This window comes from Trachemys scripta, chromosome 2 (genome assembly GCF_013100865.1).
Source record: "Trachemys scripta elegans isolate TJP31775 chromosome 2, CAS_Tse_1.0, whole genome shotgun sequence".
NCBI classification, from domain to species: domain Eukaryota; kingdom Metazoa; phylum Chordata; order Testudines; family Emydidae; genus Trachemys; species Trachemys scripta.
This window is the reverse complement of record NC_048299.1, coordinates 109,572,882-109,599,373: the sequence shown is the minus strand read 5'-3', so window position 1 is coordinate 109,599,373 and position 26,492 is coordinate 109,572,882. Positions and strand designations below refer to the sequence as shown.

General features: G+C 39.8%; 1 protein-coding gene across 1 annotated transcript in view; it reads left to right on the top strand.

The window, feature by feature from the left end:
* SDHA (succinate dehydrogenase complex flavoprotein subunit A) overlaps positions 1-26,492 on the top strand; it is a 33,296-nt gene that overhangs the window by 4,479 nt on the left and 2,325 nt on the right. Inside the window, exons 2-13 of the mRNA XM_034761394.1 lie at positions 4,933-5,019; positions 5,432-5,593; positions 6,215-6,358; positions 6,817-6,981; positions 8,412-8,560; positions 9,863-9,987; positions 17,063-17,231; positions 18,160-18,355; positions 19,316-19,487; positions 21,674-21,792; positions 24,184-24,295; positions 25,663-25,793. Coding sequence (XP_034617285.1) covers positions 4,933-5,019; positions 5,432-5,593; positions 6,215-6,358; positions 6,817-6,981; positions 8,412-8,560; positions 9,863-9,987; positions 17,063-17,231; positions 18,160-18,355; positions 19,316-19,487; positions 21,674-21,792; positions 24,184-24,295; positions 25,663-25,793 — 1,731 coding nt within the window. The remainder of the gene's footprint in view (positions 1-4,932; positions 5,020-5,431; positions 5,594-6,214; positions 6,359-6,816; positions 6,982-8,411; positions 8,561-9,862; positions 9,988-17,062; positions 17,232-18,159; positions 18,356-19,315; positions 19,488-21,673; positions 21,793-24,183; positions 24,296-25,662; positions 25,794-26,492) is intronic.

The following is a 26,492-nucleotide window of genomic DNA, read 5'->3' as shown; positions in this document are numbered from 1 at the left end:
TGTTAGTCTGAATCTGTAAAAAGCAACAGAGGGTCCTGTGGCACCTTTAAGACTAACAGAAGTATTGGGAGCATAAGCTTTCGTGGGTAAGAACCTCACTTCATCTGAAGAAGTGAGGTTCTTACCCACGAAAGCTTATGCTCCCAATACTTCTGTTAGTCTTAAAGGTGCCACAGGACCCTCTGTTGCTTTTTACAGATTCAGACTAACATGGCTACCCCTCTGATACTAAACTATTGTTGTATGTAAAGTAAATAAGGTTTTTAAAATGTTTAAGGAGCTTCATTTAAAATTAAATTAAAATGCAGAGTCCCTGGACAGGTGGCCAGGACCTGGGCACTGAGAGTGCCACTGAAAATCAGCTCGCGTGCTGCCTTTGGCATGCGTGCCATAGGTTGCCTACCCCTGGTGTAGACACTGGGTTACTTGCATCGACTGTTGCTGGCTTTCATAAACCATCTCACAATGACAGTTAATTGGTGTAAGCGCTCTTGGTGGGCATGCGCACCATTGGTATGAGCAAAGTGTAGATAAGCACAGGCAATGTAATTAGCATGATGGATGTATGCTGACGTAAATTAGGTTGGCTTAATTTTGTACTGTAGAATGCACTTAATTACTGTGTCATGTAGCAAAGTGTTCCTGTAAAATAAGGATATTCAGTGTTTCAAAACTGCACAGTATTGTGGGTTTTTCTTGAACATCAGGATTCAGACTGTTTCCAGCCTGCCCTAGACTTCCATGTTGGATATTATGTTGTCAACTAAGACCCTGATTCTGAGGCAGAAGCTTGTGTTAGGATGTTATGTAGTTAAAGTTCATTGGTTTGGGTGTTAAAAGCTATAAAAGAAGGAAAATAGGTCAGTTAACTTCCTCCTGTGTTTTAGGTTGTTAATACATTTTATAGTTGGTGGAGTCTTCAAAACTATTTGCTTGTCACCTTTAGTAAAACAAAGCAAGAAATAAACTGCTTGGAATTGCTTATTTGCCAGTTATGAGTTTTCTTTCTGCGCAGTAAAGCTGTACTATCAATCACCCTGAGCAATAAAAGGTAAAGTTATGTTATCTTTTATCTAAGCAAATAAAAGTACACAGTAAAATATAGTGGAATACTGCAATATAACTATATATCTGAAGCTAGGTTTTGGAGCCAAGAAAACTGCTGCTCTATGCATTTTATACTGAGAGAGAGAGATAGGTAAGGTAATACCTTTTATTGGACCAGCTTTGTCCTGTGACTGCAGAGGTGTTAACTGCCATTTCATTTTGAATGGTTTCTTACAACATGTGTTAACTCTTTATGCTTAACAATCCTTGCCACTTTGTATTCAGCTGTGACAATCTGAAGTCTGGTCTACAATATAGACCTATATCCCTATAACTATGTTGCTCAAGGGTGTGAACAATTTACACCCCTCAGCTATGTAGTTATATCGAGCTAACCTCTGTATAGACAGCACTACAACGCTTGAGAGCTTCTCCCACTGACATAGCTACCACCTCTTGGCTCAGCGTACAGCATTTTCATTAAAGTGCTACAGTGGTTATGCAGCTGCGCCAATGCAGCATTTTACTGTAGACTTACCCTGAATATCTTGCGCACGTACAGTGGCGCAACTGTGCCGTTGTAGCACTTTAGTGAAGATGCTACTGTGCCAACGTGAGAGCTTCTCTCAGTGGTGTAGTTAATCTACGTCCCTGAGAGCTAGTATCTGTGGCGACGGGAGAAGCTCTCCCACTGATGTAGCGCTGTCTACACTGGTTTGTTTTTTGTTTTGTTTTTTTCACACCCCTGACCAGCCTATTTATACCAACGTAGGTCTGTAGTGTAGACCTGGCCCTGAAGAAGAGCTTGGTGTAGGTCGAAAGCGTCTCTCTTTCACCAACAGAAGTGGGTCCAATAAAAGATATTTTGTCACCCACCAGGTTTCTTTCATATCCTGGGACCAACACAACTACAACAATACTGGAAACATTTTACACTGTGTCCCGTTTTCAGTGTATCCTAGTACATTTTGCAAATGAAATATTCCTTTGCTATTCTTTTAAAAAAAAAAAATCCATTCTAAAAGACAGTGATTAAGAGGGTAATTGTATAGTGACTAATGGAGTAGCTCTCTTTCATCAGCGATCAGGATGTACATTCTTCTGTAGGCTTCCAGTGGAAATGAGTTTGATCTCACTCTGTTTTGCAATGGAAACTAGTCCACATTATAAAACATCTCCATCGTTGTTACTGACTTGCTTTCACTTCTAGTTGGTTCCAGTCTTTGTTCAAGATACTCAGTATTTGTGCTATTCTTTTTCTTTGGTTTGGTAAAGCTCGGTTTAGTTGCTTCACTCTTTCAAACCTAAATGACCATTTTATAGCCAAGGAATTAGAAACCTTTCATCTAGTTCATTAACATATAGCTAGTTAATGATACAAAAAAAGTGCAGTGACTAATGGGAGAGTTCCAAAGTTCATCCCCATAAAAATCTTTTTCTGAATGCCTTTTGATGACCTTGAATCTTCTTTAAAAATATTTCTTTTGCTATTCTTACCTCTGGTATCAGTATCTCTTACCTTTCTTGTATAGGGTGCATGTTATAGTGGCACTGGAGCACTCCTATCCTTAAGGTTGTGTCATGACATCTGCTTAAAGGTTAACCTTTAAGTCATTTAAATGATTTTACAATATCAATCCAAATCTTTGTTGCATTGTAGTTCCTGCTACTCTAACCTCTCCAGTTCACATTGTAGATTAGTTCTGTCTTCCTTTGTGTGTGCGTCTTCTCAAGTTTGTATCATTTGGAAAGTGTAGAATTTCCACTAAGGGAACACCTGACACATGTGGAGACTGTATAGGATGTAGAGGTGCTTTGGTTAATCAAAAATACTACTTCTAGAAGGTGGAAAACATAAGAATCTGAGCAGAGCTATAGAGAGCATTACTACTTGAAATCTGAAATGCTTCACCTTTGTAACAAAAGGAGATTTGTGATTACTGATATTGGCATGTCCTACACTTGCCGCTCCCTGCTGCTCAAGTCTCTCTTCAGTAGTTAGACCTCCACTTACACCTGACCTTGGGCACCCTTTCTTGGGACAGACCTCATGTATGTTAGAATATATGCATAATACCTCAAGAGTTCAGGTTCCTCCTGGGGAAAAAACAAAACACATTATTGAATAATTTAAAAAACAACCATCCACCCTCCCAAAGGTCTCATGCCTTGCTGTGGTCAACAGAATAAACCAATTTTGGTGACTCTAGACAAAACAGCTTGAGATGACATTACAAAATAGTCCAAACTAATTAACAAAAGTGAAATAGCTGTGGATATTTTTTTTTTTTTTTTTTTCATACTGTTCGGTCTCAAAAACCTTCTCATACCCCAGGCTTAAAAACAGTTGTCTGTCAAAGTATATGCAGTTTGGTCTTGTTTTAGCTGGTTAGTATGTTATGCTCATACAAAGCACACGGGATCTTTATAGAGGAAGGTAAATACACAGCATTTATTGAAAATACAACAGTTGGCATGCTTTTTAGACACACACGTGCGTTCGTACATACCGGCTCGGGGGAGCAGGGAGCCCCGCCCGTGCAGCTCAGGCGCTGGCCCCGACGGCCCTCGGCGGCCCTGCGCAAGCACACGGGATCTTTATAGAGGAAGGTAAATACACAGCATTTATTGAAAATACAACAGTTGGCATATGCTTTTTAGACACACACACACACACCCCTGCAGTGATGTTTATAGTTACCAGCCCAGAGTCTGGATCAATCTAGTGGCTAGCCAGATTGGTCACAGAGGGGAGCGGGGCTCTATTGGTCCCGATCCGATGCTCCTGGAGTGTGGCAAGATGAACCCAAAGTCCCATGGCCAAGCACACTGTTCTTACAGGTTTTTTTCTTTGTTGAAGCCTATGAATTTTGCTGTATCAGTTTGTGACAGGTTACTTCTTAATTGGTGTAAACATTCCAATACACCTCTGAGAGGGTCATCCTGTCCTTTGTTCCAATTTAATCAATTGTCCTTAGGGGTGCAGCTTTCACCTCAGGGTTGTCAATCTGCCCTTCATTATGGATGTGCATTGATGATTCTTTGATGTCCTTTAAGTCTCTTCACTCCTCCTTCCTTGACTGTGGCTATAACAATGGCCTTCACACCTTATCTTTTCCTGATGCATACATTCCTCATTCACACAAACAGATTGAGAATACAAACAGTAGTATTTTATATCGAGCAAAAAAGTATTGCAAATTAAACCTTGCTAAGTTTTACAATCAATAACCAAGACAATTTACATTGAGACCCAGGCCTTCAATGTTCCTCTAATCTACTTAACATAGACACAGTAGAGAATCCTATCTCTTACTTACTAAAACCTTAAAACAAAATGTATATTTAGTTAGAGTGCCTAATTTGTAATACATATAGGAAACCAGAGTAGACATTATAACTTATCCTAAAACAAAAGGGTGACCGTAATCAGTCATAAGGATTGTTCTGGTCTGTCATTCCTTTCTGCTATTCAAAAAGGATGGCTGACAGGATGAAATCAAATCATACATTAATTCTTGTAGTACATTATAAAATCCAGCTCCTACTAGTATGTGTTGGTAGAGAAGTAGGGGGTCAACACAGGAATTATAATAGTGTGTGTGTTGTAGGCCGTGCTGTGCAGAGTTTACTCTATTTTTTTTAAATCTTGGGTGGATTTCGTCTCTGTCACATCCTGTATTTAGGAATAAGCAGGACTTTCCCCCTACAAATTACCCTAAAATTATATGAATCCAATATTCTTTAGCGATATGTATAACAAATTACATTCAGAAGTAAAGCATATTTGTTTTAGACATTGTATAACTGGAAATTCTGGGAATCTGGCTCATAAAACATTTGTAAACTAGAACATTTTACATAATTTTGAACATGTTTCAACAGTGGCCAGCAGCTTGCCAAGCTCTTGCACGTAACTTTCACTTTACTGTCTATGGAAAGAAGAATGCATCTGCTAAAGTTTCTGATTCGGTAAGTTCATATATATCTATGAGACAGTCTTCCTTCCTGGTGGTTCAGTGTATATTCTTAATGTTTCTGGAATTTGGAAGAAGAGACTAGAACTGGATTATCAGAGTTCTGGTTTCATGTATACTTTTTTTTTTGGTTGAAGAACATTTTAGTAGGGGCAATGAATCGTTAAAATGGATCATGCGTTGACTTTAGTAATACAAACTGCATTGACTAGAACCTACTTAAATGATTCATTTACACTATGCTAAGCTTGTGATACAGGTAAAATCAGTGATAATGCACAGTTTGAGAAACTTGCTATATATCCTCCAGTATACGTTTAAAAAAAATGCATAAAGTAGTTAAACTGACGCTGCTTGAGCTGTAATCATTTGACTTATGATCTTAATTCAGTAATCTTTCTCCTCAGATTTCTACACAATATCCAGTAGTGGACCATGAATTTGATGCTGTCGTTGTGGGTGCTGGTGGGGCAGGTTTGCGGGCTGCATTTGGTTTGTCGGAGGCTGGATTTAATACAGCATGTGTTACAAAGCTGTTCCCTACCAGATCCCACACTGTTGCTGCACAGGTAAGAATTTAAATATAATTATTTTGATATTAAAAATACTGATATTTTTGTAACACAGATTTTATGTATAGAGTATTATGATTCATAAGTTGACTGAATTTCAGTCCCACGTTATGATTAGTAAAAATGGAAGTTAGGATCTAAGTAAAACAGTTTAGGAAAATTGTATATGTTTGACTTTTATTCTATGGCTTTATTATTTTTTGTTGTATTAACATGCCACTCCATTTTATGATTTCAGTTGTTTAAGTGTGTACAGTGTTGTAATTTATTCTGCTGTACAAAATGTTTTACCCTAAAAGGAATGAGATGTTAACCATTGGGAAGTTGATAAAGACTCATAGTTTCTACTGTATAAATGAGAGACAAGGTGGGTTAAGTAATAGCTCTTATTAAACTAACTTCTTCTGGTGAAATAGATATGTGTTTGAGGTTACACCGTTTCTTCAGGTTTGTATGCTGTATAAATGGCACAGCACATACATTTGATTTTAAAGTAATTTGTCTGATGTCTTACATATTATTTAATATTGTGTGTTTTCATGGGATTGAGAAATGAACTGGCTTTTGAAATTATGCATTTCAAATGTCACTTTGAGGAAATATATTTTTCATTTTCAGGGAGGGATCAATGCTGCCTTGGGAAACATGGAAGAAGATAACTGGAGATGGCACTTTTATGACACCGTGAAAGGATCTGATTGGCTGGGAGACCAGGATGCCATTCATTACATGACTGAGGAGGCACCTGCTGCAGTTGTAGAGGTGAAATTATTCATATTGAAGTTTATTTGAATTATAATTATCGGCAACACAAATCAATATCCATAGTGACATTTTAATGATACGGATATTAGACTGGAATAGTAAACTTTGTATAAAGAGAAACTCCTTTCTTTGTTGCCTTCTTGAGGGTGGGTGATACTTTTATTAGTGTTACAAAGCAACCATAACAGTAACTAGGGATGTAAATATTGTTTAAAAAGTTAACTGTTTAAACTATTAAAAAATATTAATAAAACAGTTAACCGATTAAAGGGCTGGCGTGGCTAGGGCTGCTCCGGCTGGCTAGCTGGCTGGCCCACAGGTTAACAGTTAAGGCAGGTTAACTGGTAAGACTAATGCTTATCAATTAACTGGTTAACATTTTACATCCCTAATAGTAACTTGCCTGTTGTTGAAGTCCACAGCTATATCTCTAATACTTTGTTTGGGCTCAACAGCTGGAAAATTATGGAATGCCATTTAGCAGAACAGAAGAAGGGAAGATCTATCAGCGTGCCTTTGGTGGACAGAGCCTTCAGTTTGGGAAAGGGGGACAGGCTCATCGATGCTGTTGTGTCGCGGACAGGACAGGACACTCACTGTTGCATACCCTGTATGGCAGGGTAAGAGACTGTGAAATGGGAAACAGAGCTTGACTTTTGTTTTCAACTAATGGCTACTATAGGCATTTAAAAAACTTGTTAAAATTAATAGTGCTGTTAATTTGTGGGCTCTGCTATATGAGAGTTTAGAGTCAGCAAGGAATCCAGGAGAATTCCTAATCTTGATCCCAGGCCTCCTTTTTTCCCATGGCATGCTTCTGCTTGATATCAGCGTGACAGAAACAGAAGAAGGCTGAAAAAAGAATCTGCTTTTCCTGCACTTCTTCCTGGAGAGAATGCATAGATAGTAAGCTCTGCTAATTTTGTGGCCAGAGGAAGCACTCTCTTCCTTTTGCTGCTGTGCCATGACGCACTCACTTATTGCCCCTCCCGCCACAACCACTCACCCACCCCTTGGCTAGTCCCAGGAAGAGTTCCATCTAGACCTTCTCATGGGCCAAGAAAAAACTGGGCCAGAGTGACAGAGCACCCCAAGGGGGAGATAGCAAGTAAGATCAGCCTCCATCCACCCTCACAGCAAGTATGAGAAACTTGGAGGGTAGGCGTGGTTCTGGCAGTGCAAAAATGCGACCAGCAAGCTGCCTGAGCTTGTCTCATCAGCCTCTACTGGTGACCACAGCTCTAGTTAATAGGTCCTGTCCATCTCCTAGTGCAAGGCCATAAAAGATGAACAAATATCCAGAGTATTATTAAGAACTAGTAAGTGGCCCTTAGACCTAATTTCATTAAGGACTTAACAACCAATGTACTTTATGCACTCTTTACAGAGGCTTAGCTAATTGTTCCTCTCTATCCTGAATGAGGCCTGTATGTGGAACCATAATATAGATAAATGTATGGGGGCTGAAGAGAGATGGGGCACCTGCTTTTAGGTGCTATCTGCTTCTTCCAAGATGAAGGAAATGCCCATAGTCCACTTGCCCAGCTGCTGGTACTCTTTGGCCCTGTTTAACACCCTATTATAATGCTTGAAGAAGTGTGAAGTGAGCTTTCCCCGGGGTAATTTGAAGAGTAATAGGCTAGTGCATGGGACAGGAACTGAAAGAGATCAGGAAGTGAGACTCGCCATGTACCAGGTATTGTCAACCACACAAAGTAAACTGAAACATGGAATTTTTCTCATCTACCTTCGTTGTTACTTATACCAATGATAAGTACAACAGTTTCAGACAAATTTGATGAGGGACTATTCCTTTAAATGGTTTGGTAATGAAACCCGTCCAATCTAAACATTCTGTATTTTCTAGAACACCATTATCCTAAAAGAGCCGCAGACTTTCTGCAGACAAGCTTATCTGGATAATAGTTTCCATGAGAACTGAGTCTGATTTTATTCGTATGTAACTAAGCACTTTTTAACGAGGCTGTGGGGAAGAATATTGTTTAGCTTTTGCATGTTCCTTAACTATTGAAAATGTTTTCTTTTCTAGTCACTAAGATATGATACCAGCTATTTTGTTGAGTATTTTGCCTTGGACCTCCTGATGGAAAATGGAGAATGTCGTGGAGTTATTGCACTTTGTATAGAAGATGGCTCAATACATCGTATAAGAGCAAAGAACACTGTTATTGCCACTGGGTAATGTGATATAAAATTATGTTGAAGTTAAAACAAAACAAAAAAAACCTAAAGTGTAGCCGCTCCCGGTGTGTCAAAATATATTCAGAAAATACAGACAGAAACCTAGTGGATCACTAAAAGACGAATTGTCGTGACCCATGTAATTTTGGTGCAAAAATGATATGTGATCCTAATTTTGAGTAAACTGATCCTCTGTTCTCTTTTGTCGGTCCTGCCCTCTTCTGCTTCTGTGTTAGTCTTTTATCTCCTTTTTAGTTAGATCAGCAACTCTAGAATAAATGGAATAATACTGAGTTTGTGCAGAGAAGCACACTTCATGTTTGGTGGTTGCATAATGTGGGTGCCTTAAATTAGGCCCCTAAATAAATGAATTTGATTTTTTTCAGAGATATTGAGCCATTCCAATCCTGTTAAAGTCAATAGGAGCTTCATATGCTCAGAACCTCTGGAAAATCAAGACACTTTTTTTACCTTGGGGGGGAAGTGGGGAGGAATGAATTTAGTTGCCAGAATTTACGCAATTGAGTTTGGAAATTTTGTCTAAACTTCATTTCAAGCTGTGGAAATTGCACCTTTATATGTACAATCCTGGTTTTACATTATTTTTATCTCCCTTGGGCATTGTAGTATGTTGTTCCTGCCAGAAGTTGCTAACAGCACTAGTCTCATTAAACTTGTATACTTGAGGTAGTGTCATGGAAATAAGAAACAGCGGAGAAAGAACTTATCTTCCTGAAAGAACTCTGCATGAAGAAAGGCACCGTTTTCAGAAAAAAAAACACACAGTTCTGGTATTTAATTGAGGAGAGCCAAATCACTGGCCCAAAGTAAAACAATGTGTGTATGAGGGGAAAATGCCACATGATTCCTCTCTCAAAAAATTGACCCCATTAGTGGGACATAATTCCACTGACCACTTTTGAAAGGAACCCTGATTAGCAATTCTAGAGGAAGTGTGGTGCTATTTCTCTTTCACCTACTAGCCTCAAGTTATTTTTCAGATATTAGTTCAGCTAGATGATCCTCCACTTGGTCAAGTTGCACAGCAGACAACCTATCAATTTTGTTCACATTAGGTTAAATTTAAATTAGCGAGAAGCTTAATATATGTGATAAATGAGTACAGTGGCTGACTGAATGCTATGCAGAAAGTCCTCTGCTTTAGTTGAATTGTAAATCTGCCATTGCACAAATAGCAGAGAATAAGCTAAACATCCTAATGAAATCTTACTAATTCTCTACTGATTTCTTAAGGAAAATATTGCAGACAAATTTTAATTTTTGAAATGTTTTCTCTAGTGGGTATGGTCGCACCTTCTTCAGTTGCACATCTGCTCATACCAGCACAGGTGATGGCACAGCTATGGTCACACGAGCTGGCCTTCCTTGCCAGGACTTAGAGTTTGTACAGTTCCACCCTACAGGTACAGTATAAGACTAGAAAGGCACTCTTTGTTTTCTAGGAATTTGAAGTATTCAAAAAATAACATCTCTGAAATATTAAGCCTCACAGTTTTATAGTATTTAAGAGGTGTAGTGTCTTAAGTATGTTAAAAGATTTTCAGCTCACCCTTAACATCCAGTTTCAAGTTGCAGGTTCCCCTGCAACATTTAATATTGCAAGCAACTAAATGGAGCAAGGAATTGACATTCATTAAACTTATTTAGATGTTTTTGATGTCTGCAGCTATTGTAGGGAAAAATACAGAATCCTGAATTCAGGAGTCTTATGAAGTAAAGTGGGAGATACTTCAACTGTTGTATAAAAAGTACTTAAGTTGCACATTTTGGTATAAACTTACGTGCAATTAATTTTGGGCTTTAAACACTGTACCAAATATAGGTACTTCATTAAAATTTAGGTTCATGTTTCAAAATTGTAATCTAGTGCCTCCACTTCTCTAGCTTTAAAATAACAGAAATGAATTATTCCTTTAATTTTTTTAATCTTAGGTTGTACACTGCATTTGTTTCTTAATCCTGGGAAGCATTAGCGTCAAGAAATCAGTTGATAATTCCTAAAGAAATGAGATTAAATTTCTAAAATACAGTATTGATTAAAGACATTCTAATAACTGAAGTCAAGATCTTCATAGTTAAGGATCTGCACATAAGTTTGCCTTTGATGTAGTGTCCGTGCTCCTCATGATGCTTGACCAGTGAACTAAATGTATATAAGCAGACTTGGCAGAACTCAATTTTTATTGTTTTGAAGTTTTGACTGTTAATATCAATTTTTATTAAACAACTTTCATTTTTCCCAGTTGTGGGAAATTAAGGGGAGCCTTAGGGTTGGGGCTAGGACAGGGCTGCAGGGGGTTCTCTATGTGGCCGAGGGGTCGGAGAGACCCAGGTAGAAGGTGTAGGAGAGTCCGCGGTCTTGGCCCAGGGAGCAGAGATCCCTGTCCAGGGATGTAAGGAGGCGGATGAACCCCCTGCTGTAGAGAAGGCCACACCGCTGCTGAAAGGTTCTTGCTGGGGAGAGCCCTGCTGCCTGCCAGTGAGTGAGAGAGCAGGGCTATGACAACAGAGCTGCAGAGGGCTCCCCATGGAGCCAGTGACACTGGATCCCTGCAGGCGAATGGTGCAGAGAAAGCTATGATCCTGGTAGGGAGAGCAGAGGTTGCTGGCTAGAGCCATGACGACTAGCCCCCAGCTGCAGGAGAGGCCAACCCAGCTGCTGAGCGGTTCCTGCCTGGGAACAGCTTCTATACCCCTAGGTGTGGGGCCATAACAGCAGGACTGTAGAAAGCTGCCTGCATGATTGCAGGGCCATGACATGAATCCTTGTAGGTCCTAGGTGAGGGAGAGGCTGTGTTTGCCAACTGTTACCTATGGATATGTTTTTCATTGATTTCTGTGTGTCAGGTGAAATAAACGTTTACTGACAACTAACAAATTGAATCCTGCCAAGCTTGTTATAAGTATATTGTAGTGCCGTTTTTGTGATTTCAGAAGGTGCAGGGACATACCTACTGTGTAAATTGGCTATATATATGAATTGCAGTGTGAGTGGGAAGGGGAAGGTATATTGAAATATTGTGGAGTCTTCCAGCAACTGTATTTTTGGGGTAGATGGAAATCTATTGGGCTGTCTTTTATACTGGAATTGTAGAAAATGTTTATGGAAGGTAAGAAACTAGCTGTTGGTGTTGAAGTGAGGGACAGTGCATCTTTGGGACTATTGGTTATGTGTAGTCATGGACCTGTACTTAATGTATGGGTACTGAAGGTTTATGGTCCATATTGGAAAGGTGGATGAGGTATGGTTACTTGGTGATAGCTGAGTAAAATGGTCATTCTTGGATATCTGGAGAGTGGATGTTAAGTTTTTCTGGATCTTTGAATTTCCTAACTTTAAAAGGCATTATAACTATAATGTTATAACAAGATTTCATTGTGTATACATGTATTCTATTTACCATCATTTATCACTTTAAGGCTTTTTTTGGTCAAAGAATCTTCATAGTTTAAGTTATTGAATTATCAATGTCAGTATTCCTTAAATTTGTTAATCAGCCAACACTTTCACTTCCCAGGATCACCCAGAGGAGTGAAGATGATCAAGTGAGTCTTGCTAAGTTTGGGGGAAGAGAAGACAAGACTCACTAAGCTAATCTTCACTCCCCAGGTGACCCAGGGAGCCATAGAAGCATACCTGTTGCACTCCTCCTCCTTCCTTACAGCTGTAGTAGTGGAGCTGCAATGATGTGGAACGGCAGACAGTCATAAAATCCTTGATCGTATCCAGTCTGGTTTCTGAGTTAAGTCCTTAGGCAACAGGGTGTTCATAAACATTGAGACCTTGCTGAGTTTACAAGCTCCACTGAGAGACTATTTCACATGATCATAGTGATCAAGTCCCAAAGTAACTCACCACCCTTCCAGGAAAAATGCTCAAAGTACGAATTGCCTTTTGGGACAGATAAATAAAACAGTTGATTTTAGACAGTTTGAGGGATGATGTTCACAAAGGTCAACTTTAACAATTGAAAAGTCTCTGTTGTAACTGTCCAAATCGTGGCTTTTTTTAAAAACCTGGCATTTGGTACAAAAATCCTTCTTTGGCAGGAGATCACAAATGTAAATTTTAGACAGTCTTTTTGAGGACGAGGATTGAGGCCCAATGTGGAATATAATAGAAAACAATTTAAAACGTTAACTTTGGAGTATTCAGTGGTGTGACTATTCTCATGATAGCCAGGACTGTGGGTCACCTTGTTACTCCCTGCCTCCAGGGAGTGGGAATCTTTCTTGTTTTGCTGGGTGTCAGCTCCCTGACACCTCCAGACTTTCAACAACTCAAGCACTCTTCTCTGGGCTGTGCCAGCCCTGTCTTCTCCTTTCAGGTTAATAATAGGTGCACTCAAATCCCCAAGGCCCTTTGCATTTTTCTCCTGTGATATCCAGCTCCTGACACTGGTTACTCTCAGAAATTCTAGATTGTCTGCACCCAAAGATTGTCTGCAATATACCCCAATTTACCAGTTTTACTTTAAACCACTGCTTCCTGTAAACCAGTGCTTCTCAAAGCCGGTCCGCCGCTTGTTCAGGGAAAACCCCTGGTGGGCCGGGTCGGTTTGTTTACCTGACATGTCCGCAGGGTCAGCCGATCGCGGCTCCCACTGGCCGCGGTTTGCCGCTCCAGGCCAATAGGGGCTGCGAGAAGGGCAGCCAGCACATCCCTCGGCCCGCGCTGCTTCCTGCAGCCCCCATGGGCCTGGAGCGGCGAACCGCGGCCAGTGGGAGCCGCGATCGGCCCATGGGGGCTGCAGGAAGCAGCGCGGGCCGAGGGATGTGCTGGCTGCCCTTCTCGCAGCCCCTATTGGCCTGGAGCGGNCTTCCCGCAGCCCCCATGGGCCTGGAGCGGCGAACCGCGGCCAGTGGGAGCCGCGATCGGCCGAACCTGCGGACGTGGCAGGTAAACAAACCAGCCTGGACTGCCAGGGGCTTTCCCTGAACAAGCGGCGGACCAGCTTTGAGAAGCACTGCTGTAAACCACACAGCGCTTGTGAGCACTTACAATAAAATGAAATGGTAGGTTTAAGAAAATAAGAATTTAACTAGAAATGAGAGAGTGGTGAAAACAAGTAGTTACAGTACAAAATAAAATAATAAAATGCGAACCTGGATTGCTACTTATCAATAATTAGCTTTCTTATCTAATAAAGTGTATTTTCCCCCAAAGCTCAATCTGTTGTAGAGCTGGGAGCTGGCTGGTTTCCTAAGAACCCTTATCTAAACCTTCATGAGAGCAATCCCGTTCAGGGGTTTTCCATAGTGGATTGATCCATAGTGGCTTTCCCCACACACTGGTATACTGAAACAGTCTTTTATCTTTATTCATAGCCAGAGTGATCCCCAGGCGGCTATAATGTTCCTTCTTACCTTCAAGTGGTTTCAATCATTTGCAGTAGTCTTAGATATTTTTGTATTGACTGTTCTGGAATATGGCAAGGTTAGACAATAGAACCTTGCATTACCTCACTGGCTGACTAGGTAGGGTGATAACTCCCTCTTGCTTGACCAGGTCGTCACTGAGACACATTACCCCTGTGACTACCGTATTTGCCGGCGTATAAGACGACTGGGCGTATAAGACGACCCCCAACTTTTCCAGTTAAAATATAGAGTTTGGGATATACTCGCCGTATAAGACTACCCCTCTTCCAACGCACACCAAAAAAAAAAAATTAAAAAAACATCAGATTTGATTTCAATATGGTAATTTTAATTCAAATGCTTATGACATGCAGGTACTTAGCAGGAAAACTGTCACTTGTAAACATAAGGCTGTTTGTCATCAAACATGTAAACGTAAAACAGTGCAAGTGGATTAAACTTTACCTAATTCACTCTAAAGCTGAAAGGAAGGATAAGACAATAAACCCATGGGAGCTGCCATGCTGTTTGTTTTCTAAGCTGTCAACCAAACTGGAACTGATGATGATAGGAGGAAGATAACAAACGAGAGAGAGAGCAAGTGCCGGGCAAGTCCCTGGCGAGTTAGCAACGCCCATCATAACTGCAAGCTACGGTATTTTTACAGGTTTTGCTGGCGTGACAGTTTCCCTTTAAAAGCCTTCAAAATCCTCCTGTTCGTCATCTGATATCATAAGTACATCAGTGACATCTTGTGATACATTTGTAAGGCAGTCATCGTATGGATCGAATTCCGTATCAGATGGTGTGGTCTCAGCTTCGGCTTCCTCTTCATCTTGCCACAAGTAGTCGTCCTCCATACCATCTAATGAATTTGATATGCCACACTTCTTGAAAGACTTGATTACTGTTTCTGCATCAATATCATTCCAGGCTTTTATGACAAACTTGCACAAAACATCCAACTGTGGAGCACGCATGTTTCCTCCTTTTGTGAATGACTTTTCGCCGCTAACCATCCATTCATTCCACTGTTCTTGAATGCGATCTTTAAATGGCTTGTTTAGGCACACATCCAGTGGCTGTACCAACGATGTCAATCCTGCAGGAATAACTGCCGCATCTGTGTTTAGTCTTGCAAGCATTTGCTTGGTGCTGGGAGTTAAATGAGCCCTGAACATATCCCACACCAGTAGACTACATTTTTGAATAAGTCCACCTGGTCGCCTGCTCCATACATTATCAAGCCATAGCTTTACCCCTTCTTCATCCATCCAGCCTTTTTCATTCACATGTACAAAACAACCAACAGGGAACTTGAATTTCGGCATTGTTTTTCTTTTAAAAATAATCATTGGTCTCAGTTTGGCGCCATCAGCTGTGCATCCTAGTACCACTGTAAAACTGGACTTCTCATGTCCTGTTGTTTTAATTAAAATTGTTTTTTCACCTTTTTGATGGGCAGTTTTATTTCCAACCATATCAAAATTCATTGGAGTTTCATCCGTATTTCCAATACTACTTAACGCATAGCCATGTTTAGTGCGCTGTTGTATTATGTATCGATGGAAACTATTTACTTTGCTATCAAGATCTGCAGGTAATTTTGGGGCAATTTTCATCTTTTGCCTCAGTACCATATTATGCCTTCCCATGAATCTAGTACACCAGGATACAGTGGCCTTAAATCTGTTGCTGTGATCTGGGTTAGATTTGGCCCACTGAAGTGCAAACAAATGTATTTTATTTCGTGTCACTACATAACCGTTTTGGCGATGCTCATTCACCATGTCTGCTACATGTTTTTCGAGTTCTGGCCAATGTGGAGTGCCTCTTCTTAATGCACACTTACCCCTTGGCATACTCTTTAATGCTTTTTCATTTGCTTTCCAGTCCCGAACCATCTTTTCTGTTACTCCATATTGTCTTGCAGCAGCGCAGTTATTATGTTCCATGGCAAAGTTTACAACTTTAAGTTTGAAACTGGCTTCATATTTCTTTCTTCTTGCTGGTGGAGCCATGATGGGGTTTTGACTGTTGGACATTTGTATACTGTACTGTATGTACTGGTGCTATACTGTATGAACAGGTACAGATACTGGTGCTGTACTGTATGTGGTACCCAGTATACAACAACCAGCCAATCACGGCAAGCGATGTACCTTACCGGCGATTGGCTGGTTGTTGTATACAAAGCCTGCTTGGATTGGTCAGCTCTCCCTGCCTGCCCAGCCCTCCCTGTCTCCAAGACTATCAGAGCGGTAGCGCAAACACGCCTCTTTCACCCGTCTGGCCCGCCCTTGTATCCTATTACCTCCTTCTCTGCCTCTCAGATCTCGCACATGCGCGCCTGCGCCACTTCACTGCAGTCCTCAGGAGCGAGATCTGAGAGGCAGAGAAGGAGGTACGGTAATAGGATACAAGGGCGGGCCAGACGGGTGAAAGAGGCGTGTTTTTCTGGGCACAGCGCCGCTCTATCTCTTTTTTCCATACCCCAGGCGTCCCGGACGCCTGCTGCTTGCTCCGCCCTTCACTTACACCTTCCCGGTGAGGCGCCCCCTCACCTCGTCATCGGGCGGGGATGCGGCCACGGCCGTTTTTGAGCTCCCCCCACCATATGCGGCGACCGCAGATTCTCCAGTCCGGCTCGGAAGTTTCAGCGCCCGCCCTATAAGACGACACCCGGCGTATAAGACGACCCCCGACTTTTGAGAAGATTTTCCTGGGTTAAAAAGTAGTCTTATACGCCAGAAAATACAGTAATTTTTACTCCAAGTCCATAAAGCATACTTTCAGTATAAATACATTATTCTGTAAATACTATCTTTGTATACATCTCACAGTGATTGAGTCTTGACAAGTTACAAGCTTTCTGTAGCCTTACGCATTACTCTTTTATGGATAAACATCCTGTAAGCCATATTTGATGTGGTGAGTTTGTCAGGTCTGAGGTGAGAGCTGTTCGCAAAGAACAGGAGACCTTATGCCAAGAGGTCTGTGTCATGGATGGGTCCATAATTAAAAAATATTTTTGTATTATACTTCCATTCTTCCAATAATTTGATTACAAAGTTGTCATGTAAATATTTCATAACATTGCTACTTCCTTCTTTGCAGGTATCTATGGTGCTGGCTGTCTTATTACAGAAGGTTGTCGTGGTGAAGGAGGTATTCTTATTAACAGTGAAGGTGAAAGATTTATGGAGAGATATGCACCTGTTGCTAAGGATCTGGCTTCCAGAGATGTAGTGTCTCGTTCTATGACCATTGAAATCCGTGAAGGAAGGTTTGTTTAATTTTTCAGTGGCATTGTGATACGCGTACATCTTTACATTTGTGTTAAAGCAGATAGGGAGTTATCTGATCGTTCATGGAAGTCTTTTGATCATTTTGAGCAGCCAGTTTTAATTGGTAGATTGCTGAAGATTTTATGTACATTTCAGGCAAAAATCTTGAATTTGAAATCAAGCTCTCTTTTAATATGGTAATCAGAAAAGATCTCCAGAGTCTCTCTTTTGTTGTAGTCAAATTAAAGCATGTAGGCCAGCTTCTCAAAAACGCTCGGCACACAGCAGCTATCATTGAAAACAGTGGGAGGAGCTGTTGCGCTCTTGAAAATCTGACCCATAACTTTTTGGTGTTTTGCTGAAGTCGTAAGATACCACAGAAGTTCTTAATATTCACTAGATAATTTACTAAATGGTATGGTAATTACTTGTAACTTGCTATATCACCAACATCTTTGGAGGACAAGAAGACTTTATATTGAAGTTTTCAGAAAACTTGGTTTTAAATACAGGAATGTCATGATTATGGTAGGAAAGACAGTGGCGTGAAGGGGAAATTTAAAGTGCACACAAGTTGAGGAAGGATGTCAGTTATTTTTTTTTCTCTTCTGTGCTTCCAGATGCATTAGTTTTTCTAAATAGGATGCATAAATAGTTGCACAAATTTGGTCATGAATCAAATCTAAGTTTTGAACTCCCAAATGATTACTCGAAACAGAGTAGAAATAAAGTGACTTGAATTCTGATTTTTTTTTTCTGGTGTTAGTGCTTCACATCACCGTGCAGATGACTCATTAAGATCAAAGTCTTGCTAGATAGTTTTTAGATAATATGGTCGGGGTGCTTTAGAAGTGGGTGCTTTTATATAGAGGGAATTCTGCAGAGGCCAGTATTCCAACCTGCAACTCATGTTTCCTTTTACATTAGGGGCTGTGGCCCTGAAAAAGACCACGTATATTTGCAGTTGCACCATTTACCACCACAGCAGCTAGCAATGCGCCTCCCTGGAATTTCAGAAACAGCTATGATATTTGCTGGTGTGGATGTCACAAAAGAGCCTATTCCTGTTCTTCCTACTGTGCATTACAATATGGGAGGTATTCCTACTAACTACAAAGGGCAGGTAACGACCATAATCAGTATTGTGAAACCATTTTTCTCTAGTAGAAAGGAAATGTTTGGTTCCTTGTAAAATTAGTGTGAACTGAGCATGCTGTTAGATTTATACATACAAGTATGTTAAATTACATAACCTTAAGAATAATAATGTTAAAGGAAAATTTGCAAAATGTCATAATTTGGTTTGTCCTGTAAACAAGTTGTCAGAGTTCTCAGGTTGTTTGGGTGGAGCTGGAACTCGAGACAATATGCAAAATATGAAATATATTCTTTCAATATGCATGAAATCTAGAGAATTTCTTTATATTAGCCATATCAAAGCTTATCCAGATGAGGGTAGTACTGTATAGTTAAAAATGGATTATAGCTGGGCCTGAACGACACATGGTTCAGGGCTTAAGTTAGGTGGATTATCTGTGCCACTGCTGCAATCCCTGCGCTAAAATTGGTTACTTCAGTTTGCCATTGAAATTGGCATTTAAACAGCAGCAAACAGTCCCAGCGTCAGCCAGAGTGAATCTGTGAATGGACCGGTCTGATTTCTTGGACTAGTTCCTTTTGATCAGTTTTTAAAATAGCTATAAAATTCTGCCTTGTGAATGTGGCCTGGCATTATAAAAGATCCAGTGTTCTTCCCATTGTACTCAGTATTTACTACAAAAATATTTTGGTGAATTGTAGTACTTTGTGTCTGAGATGGTGGCAAAACATAAGAATTAAACAGTTAATACCACATTCCTATATAGCACTTTTTTCAGTTAATAAATTATTCTCCTGGAGTCTCTTCTCCCCTCTCCCTTTAAATCTATCACTTAGTATTTAGATTTCTTTGACTTCATGCTTTCAAGACAAATAAGTGACATTCAAATTCATTCAAATGAAACGTTGACACTGTACTACAAGTGATCTTTATTTTACAAATGAATTTGCAGACATGTTGAGTGAATTCCTTCTGAAATTACAGGTAATTACACATGTGAATGGCAAAGATGAAGTAGTACCTGGCTTGTATGCTTGTGGTGAAGCAGCCTCTGCATCCGTTCATGGTGCTAATAGACTTGGAGCAAACTCTCTTTTGGACTTGGTGGTCTTTGGTCGTGCTTGTGCCCTTAGTATTGCAGAATTGTGCAAGCCTGGTAAGATTCTACAAGTTTAACTTGTATCATAATGAATTGTTATAAATTCCTATCCTTAAAGCGCTCTCATATCTTTAAATCTTAGCAAGTAATTATAGGGCTATTAGCTAGACTATTAGAAAATTGCAGTAGCTTTTTTTTATTACTGTTCTACGTAACATGCAGTGTCACTGACTGTTCAAGAACTCGCCATACTACATCTAATTGCAGGAAAATATAATTCTGCCAAAGCAACTGGAAAATATGATTGAGAAGCTTTTCTCCCAAACCAGAAAAATTTACCATTACTAATGTTATCACAAGTTTTAAGAAACAAGGCCTTGCAACATACTACATTTTGAGGTGGATGATACAGTGCAGACTCTTCTTATACTGTTTATTCTTATATTAAACTAGTCTGAGATTATGGCATTTGCTGTAGCCTTGCACATACAACATGTTAAATGTTAAACTCTAAACATAATATCCGTTCCTTTGGGTGCATGTCAGTTTGCAACATAACTGAGAATTTGGAAGGCAGTTTACAGTTTGACTTAATACCTAGATCTTTCCATTGTAACTTCTATGATTCTACAGTTTTGATCCTAAAGCAAATAATACATTCCAAAACTAGTACTGCAGGTTTTGATTTTAACAATTTCTGATTTTGTGGATTAGAAGAACACTTTCATCTAGTTTCTTTAAAAGGATTAGCACAGTGCTCTTTTATTTCTGGTTAGTTTACATGTGTAAATATATCAAATCCTCTAACGAAAATCACATCTACTGAAATAGTGGGCTGGGGCTGAAGAGGGGTACCTAGGCCAAGCTACAGAAAGAATGTACACTCGAACTAGGAATCTGATTTGGATTAGCTCTTATTAAGGAGGCTTAATAAATCTTCTCCCTGTCTAGTAAATGGGATTTAAACATGGTTGTATGGCAGGCTCATTTCCTATGCTTCCTTGAAGTCTAGGACATTATGTAAATCCCAGCCATAAAACTCTGAGCATTAAGGTTGAGATTAAGTTAAATGCTAATAGAACACTTCAGAGTTAAAACCCAAAACATATATAATTAAATATATCTAAATTAAGTCAAGAAATTCCTGTTAGTTCACAGGACCAACACTGATCTTAATTCTTGTCACTCACCCTCCCCATCGAAAACTCTCCAGAACAAGCTGTAGCTATTTAGAACTGTACCTGTTTCTCAGAATTGTGACTCCACCTACCATCTATAGGCTGGCGATCTGACTTTTCCCCACATTTCTTGTCAGCAATGATAACCATTGCATCTTCTCTATGTATGGAGTAGAGAAGACACACTATTCTGATCTACCACTTCAGTTTGGGCTATACATCTCTTGCTCCCTCAGTATGAGGTTGAGATTTCACCCATCAGTTATGTGCTAGAGATCAGTTTGTGCCCTAATGTGCTTACATGTGGGTCCTGGAGCTCACAACAATTTATAAACCCTGGGAATATGGACCTTAGATCCCCCCTGGGACCCAATAGAAACTGTGAGTGGATGGATGGCATATTTCTGTAACACTGAGAAAACTTGGTTTCCTCTTTGTGACTATTGGTGAGGTGTTCTCTGACAATATATGAAGTGTTATGAAGGATGATGTGGCAGTAAAGGCTGGAATTTTTACTGTTGTATTTCTTTTGAGCTTAATTAACATTCTATTTACACTTTTATTTAAGTTAAATATATTTTCAAACTTACTGTAAAATTGGCACTAATATTTAAACCATTTTCAAGCTGTAAAACACTGCATACTAAGTGGTAATATGGAAAGCCTGTTTTGAAATGTTTTAGTTAATCTATGCATCCCGGTTTATCTCCTGCCAAAAGTTAAAAATGCTAAGTTTAATACGTTGCAGTCTTAATGATTTCTTTGTATCTCAAAGTGCTCCTCGCCATCTCCATGAGGCAAGTGAGTAGTAGCTGCAATTTACAGATGAGGAAACTGAAGCATAATACTGACAGGCTGTAACTTGACTGAGGTCACACATGAATTTAGTGGCAGACACAAGAAACAATGACAGGCTCTCTTATTTTGAGATAAAAATAAAGTAAAATAAAAGAAGCAACTAAAAATAGTTATTGCTGTGTAAAATTGCCACAAGCTGAGGATTATTAAATCTTGATTTTATTGATATAATTGCATAAGAAAACTGAAGATGTTTACCCTTAATAGGAGAACCAGTTCCCTCAATTAAACCAAATGCCGGAGAAGAATCTGTTGCAAATCTTGACAAACTACGATTTGCCAATGGAAACATTAGAACATCAGAATTGAGGCTTAATATGCAAAAGGTAAGGATCTCAGTACCAATGACTGTAGCACAGTATCTTGAGATGAGGTTGATTATTAAAATATACTGTAGGTGTTTATGAAAACTGAGTTGCTATTTAGTAGAGCTGAAGCTCAAACTTTGGAAAACTGTTTGAATTTATCAAAATCAACCTTTTTTCCATACAAAAATCCTTCTGTTCCAATCAGCTGCCCAAAAGATCATCTTTTTTTCTTTAAATTAGGAATAAGAAATGCCACCTCTCTCTGTTTGAAACAGTCACTCCTCTTCTGACCTACTTTCTGTCTCTGATCTGATAGGAGAGGCCTCTTTCCAAATGAAATATTTTATGTTTACCAAGGAGAATGCCTGTTCTACTCTTTGGCCCATGCTTCAAGCTCAGCATCTGATGGCAAACCCTAGTGCTCAGAAGTTCTGAGTTGTTGTGTTATCCATAAGGGGTTTTCTTGTGTGCTCATCACTTAGTTTGGGCACCCAGAACCTAAATTCTTGTCTCCAGAAGCCAAATCTATAACCATGTTTTGTAAGTATGTTCAGACAAGACTTGTGACTGCTTTGCAAATTGTCATACACAGATCTGACTGGTAGCCAAGATTACTTCCTGTAGGAAACGCCCGACTAAAAGTGAAATGTAGACAAGGTGGGCGAGGGAATATCTTTTATTGGACCAACAAAGATATTACCTCACCAAGTTTGTCTCTTCAGTATCCTGGGACTGACACGGCTTCAACACCACTGCATACGTAACATGAAATGTAGTAAGACAGCCACTTCAACAGTGTTAAGAACGTAGGAACTGCCATACTGGATGTGACCTGAGGTCCATTTAGGCCCATATTCTGTCTGACTGCATTATATGATTCAGAGGAAGGTATAAGAACCCTGCAGTAAACACATGTGGTATAATTTTCCCCACCACATTAGGTCTCCTTTTGATCTCTACTAGAGATTGGCATAAGACCTAAAGCATGAGATTTAATATCCCTTCCAAACTTTTTTCTATGAGTGGATGTTCTTGTTATCCATACATGTATCCTATCCCATTTGTAATCTTGCTGAGTTTTGGGCCACAACAATGTCCTGTAGCAGTGAGTTCCACAGTCTAATTATATGTTGTAAAAAAAAGTATTTCCCTCTTATCTGTGAGTACCACCTTTTTAATTTCGTTGAATGCCTTCACTGAATGTTCTTCTTAGTTGTAACAGAACCTAGTGAGGTGATGCTGAATGAAACACAGGGCTATGTGTACTTTCAAGAACTTTAATCCACCCTAGGTAAAAGCCTATGGAGCATTTCATGTCAAACTGGAATTGCACATTCAATTGTAAGCAAAAATGTTGGCAAGGTGATTGGAAGCCCTTTTGGAAGTAATTTAGGATGCAGTCATAACATTAACTTGTGGTGTTTTAAAGTGCACCTGAACCTCACTCAGAACAGAATTGACTTCCAGAAATATGACTCTTCTTTTTGTAAGAAAGTTGAGCTCACAGTGATTCAAAAGCTTTCATTGATTTAGTCGGACCACTTTAAAATTCTGTATATCACAAAATAATAATTGGAGATTCCAAATGTATCAAGCCTTGCGTGAACCCAGTGAGGGTCGGTAGCAAAACTGGTGACCTTTGCACCTAGTATCAGTATGCTGTTCAGGGATTCAGTTCGGTGAATAAAAAGGTGGTACTGTTCCCTAACCCCACCCACAATCCCAGAATAACTGGATTTTTCTGTCACTCTGTCCTGCCCTTCCGTTGCGACCCCTTTATAGTCTGCCCCACTGCATTGTAGAATCCTGGTAGCTTTCACGGATTTTAGGGCAGTGGTCCCAAAACTTTTCAGGGTTATGCCCTCCTCCTCCCCCTGCTGGGAGCAGAGGCATGACTCCCAGGAGGGGTGGGTTTGTGTGTGTGTGTGTGTGAGAGAGAGATGCGGACAAGGGTAAGGGGGCTGAGGTGGGGGGCGGGGTAGGGCCAGGGGTGGAGCTGGAGCTGCTGCTGGGACAGGGCCGGAGCAGAGTTCGGAGTGGAGCAGAGCTTGGTGGCACTCCCTCCCTGCCCCCTCTGGGGGCCGGCTCAGGCCCTGCTGTGCCCCCCCTCAAACATTCCTCTGTGCCTTCCTAAGGGGACCTTTGCTTTAGGGCCTGTTGTGCCTGCAGAAGTGTATGAGGAGTGGGGATATTTGGCCCTTAGAAGTATTTCAGACTTCCTGTTCAGGATGGCAGCATGACATTACTTTACATACAGAATATGTTTGCAACCATAATAACTAGAAATGTTAAAAGCAAGCTTAAAATTCTGCAGAAACTGGTGAGGTTACAAGAGAAATTCTAATGCCTTTCTTGAAACTTCTTGCAGTTTTTGGAAGTATACTATTTCTTTATTTTGATGTGTTTCAGACAATGCAAAGTCATGCCGCAGTGTTCCGGACAGGCTCAGTACTACAGGAAGGCTGTGAGAAGCTCAGCCACATTTATCGTGATTTGGATGACCTGAAGACATTTGATAGAGGTAATGAGATATCGTTAAATAATACTTCTATAGTGGATTGTGTATTTGAATATTTTCATTTTGTTACCTGTGGCTGTACTTATTTTCCAAGTGTGTGTGTGTGTGTGTGTTCTACATTGAAAGGTATTTTCAGCTACAAAGAGGAGCTAGGTATAGCACTATTTGGTTGTCTTGACTATTGTGAATTCACATGGAAACATTTTAAAGAGATTTTGTTTAAATGTTTTAAAGAATGAGTGTAGATTAGAAAAAGTCAGGCGTTCATGAATGTGAGTTTTTTGTTTTCTACTTTGTGTAGGCTAGCTAACACTTCTCAAATTTGACTATAGAAAATATTATTACCTCCCAGGGAACTTGTGTACCATTTTTCACCTCAAATACACAGAGGGCTATTGGAGTCTTCTCAATTTATTATAAATACATCGTGAAAACAGGTTTTTTTCATGCAAGTGTAATATCAACCTGTTCTTATCAATAACAATGTTTAGGTATATATTTATTTGAAAAACAGACATTGCACACGCAAATCCAGTTTTGCTGATCTCTCTAAGGAGGATTTAAACCTTCTTCTTAAAAAAAAGATATCATTTTGTTTAATAAACTCTTAACTTAATCTGTAAATTCTTTTTTTTTTTCCTTTTCTGCAATCTCTCTCTCTGTAGCTGCTTTTAGAGATGTGCCTTAAACTGAACATTTTGAAGTGGCTCTCTTACAGGCTGTAGTGCTTGCCAAACACCAAGAAGAGGAAAAGCCTGATGTAGAACTTAAAGCCTAGGGATGAGTGGCATGATGCCAGTACACCTGTGATCCTGGCAATTGGATTGTACAGTGTCCTAAAGAAGTAGACTGTATCTATCCTGTATGGATAGAGGATACCAATAAAATTCTGCTGGAAAAACTCTTTTGCCCCGCTACCCCCAAGGATTTTTTTTAAAAGTGACCTTAATTAAATTTGCAGCCAAATCTTGTGATCTGAAACAAACTGCTTGAGTGTGAGGACAGAATTGTGTTTTGACATAGAGCATGCAAGATTCCACCTTGTTTTTGGCACACTCAGTCTTGAATAATATGTCTTTTTGACTGAGAGAGGTAATTGAGATTGGTCTCACAATTGTCTCTAGTAAGCACAGGCACATATCTCAAAACAACTATATACTTTTGCACAGTTAAGCAGGATTGTCAGCTTATGAAAGATGCAAGACTGGAAGAGAGCTTTGCAGGCTATGACTGAGATGCATTGATAATTTCATAGGGAAGCTTGCGCTGTGACTATGACTTCCTAAGTACCAACAAAAAGAGAAAAATTGAGCTGAAGTTCTTACAATTGGTGCTAGAATATTTTTCAAAATAGTGTAATATCTTGTTAGGTATTGTGTGGAATACTGACTTAGTGGAGACCTTGGAACTGCAAAATTTGATGCTGTGTGCTATGCAAACTATTTATGGTGCTGAGGCTCGGAAAGAATCTCGTGGTGCTCATGCCAGAGAAGACTACAAGGTGCTTATGTACTTTATAACATTTAGCTTCATAAATGTTTTTCATACATGAGACCAACTTTTGTCAACAAACATACTCTTGGTCTTAATCAATTGTACTTGAGTTTGGGGGGTGATTCTCCCCCCTTCCCTCCCCCCCCCGTCTGCATTGTTTATTCCTAAAACTCACGTAAATTAGATTCTTATTTAAGAGATTTTTTTTTTAAGTGTTCCTAATGTTGGCTTAAAGCGTGAAACTGATTTGTGGTCTGAATTGTGAGTAAATCCAAATGACTCTTTCACACCCCTTGATCAGTACCTCAGTAACCAGAATCAGCTGAGTATTGATGTGATGAAAGCACAGCTCCTAGTCAGGCCTATTGAATCTTACTGTTTGAAATACTGATAAAGAAGATAGGAACAGTAATGATATGGTCACTGGATACATAAAAAGGATTGAAAAGAGTTAAGCATTATATGCAGACATCACACTCTAGAATTTCCACAAACTCAGTTACAATCCTACTTAACTTGCTGAAGCTCTGCAATGATTTTTAAATAAAAGCAGGAATTGACATAAAATTCAGTAAAACAGCTTAATGTTAGCCTACATTTGGTATAATGGCATTATAATCAGAAGAAACCTAATCTTGAAGGACATTATTAAATGCATTTGCAAAATGCAATTCCTGGTCTACAACATTATACTTTCTTTTTACTG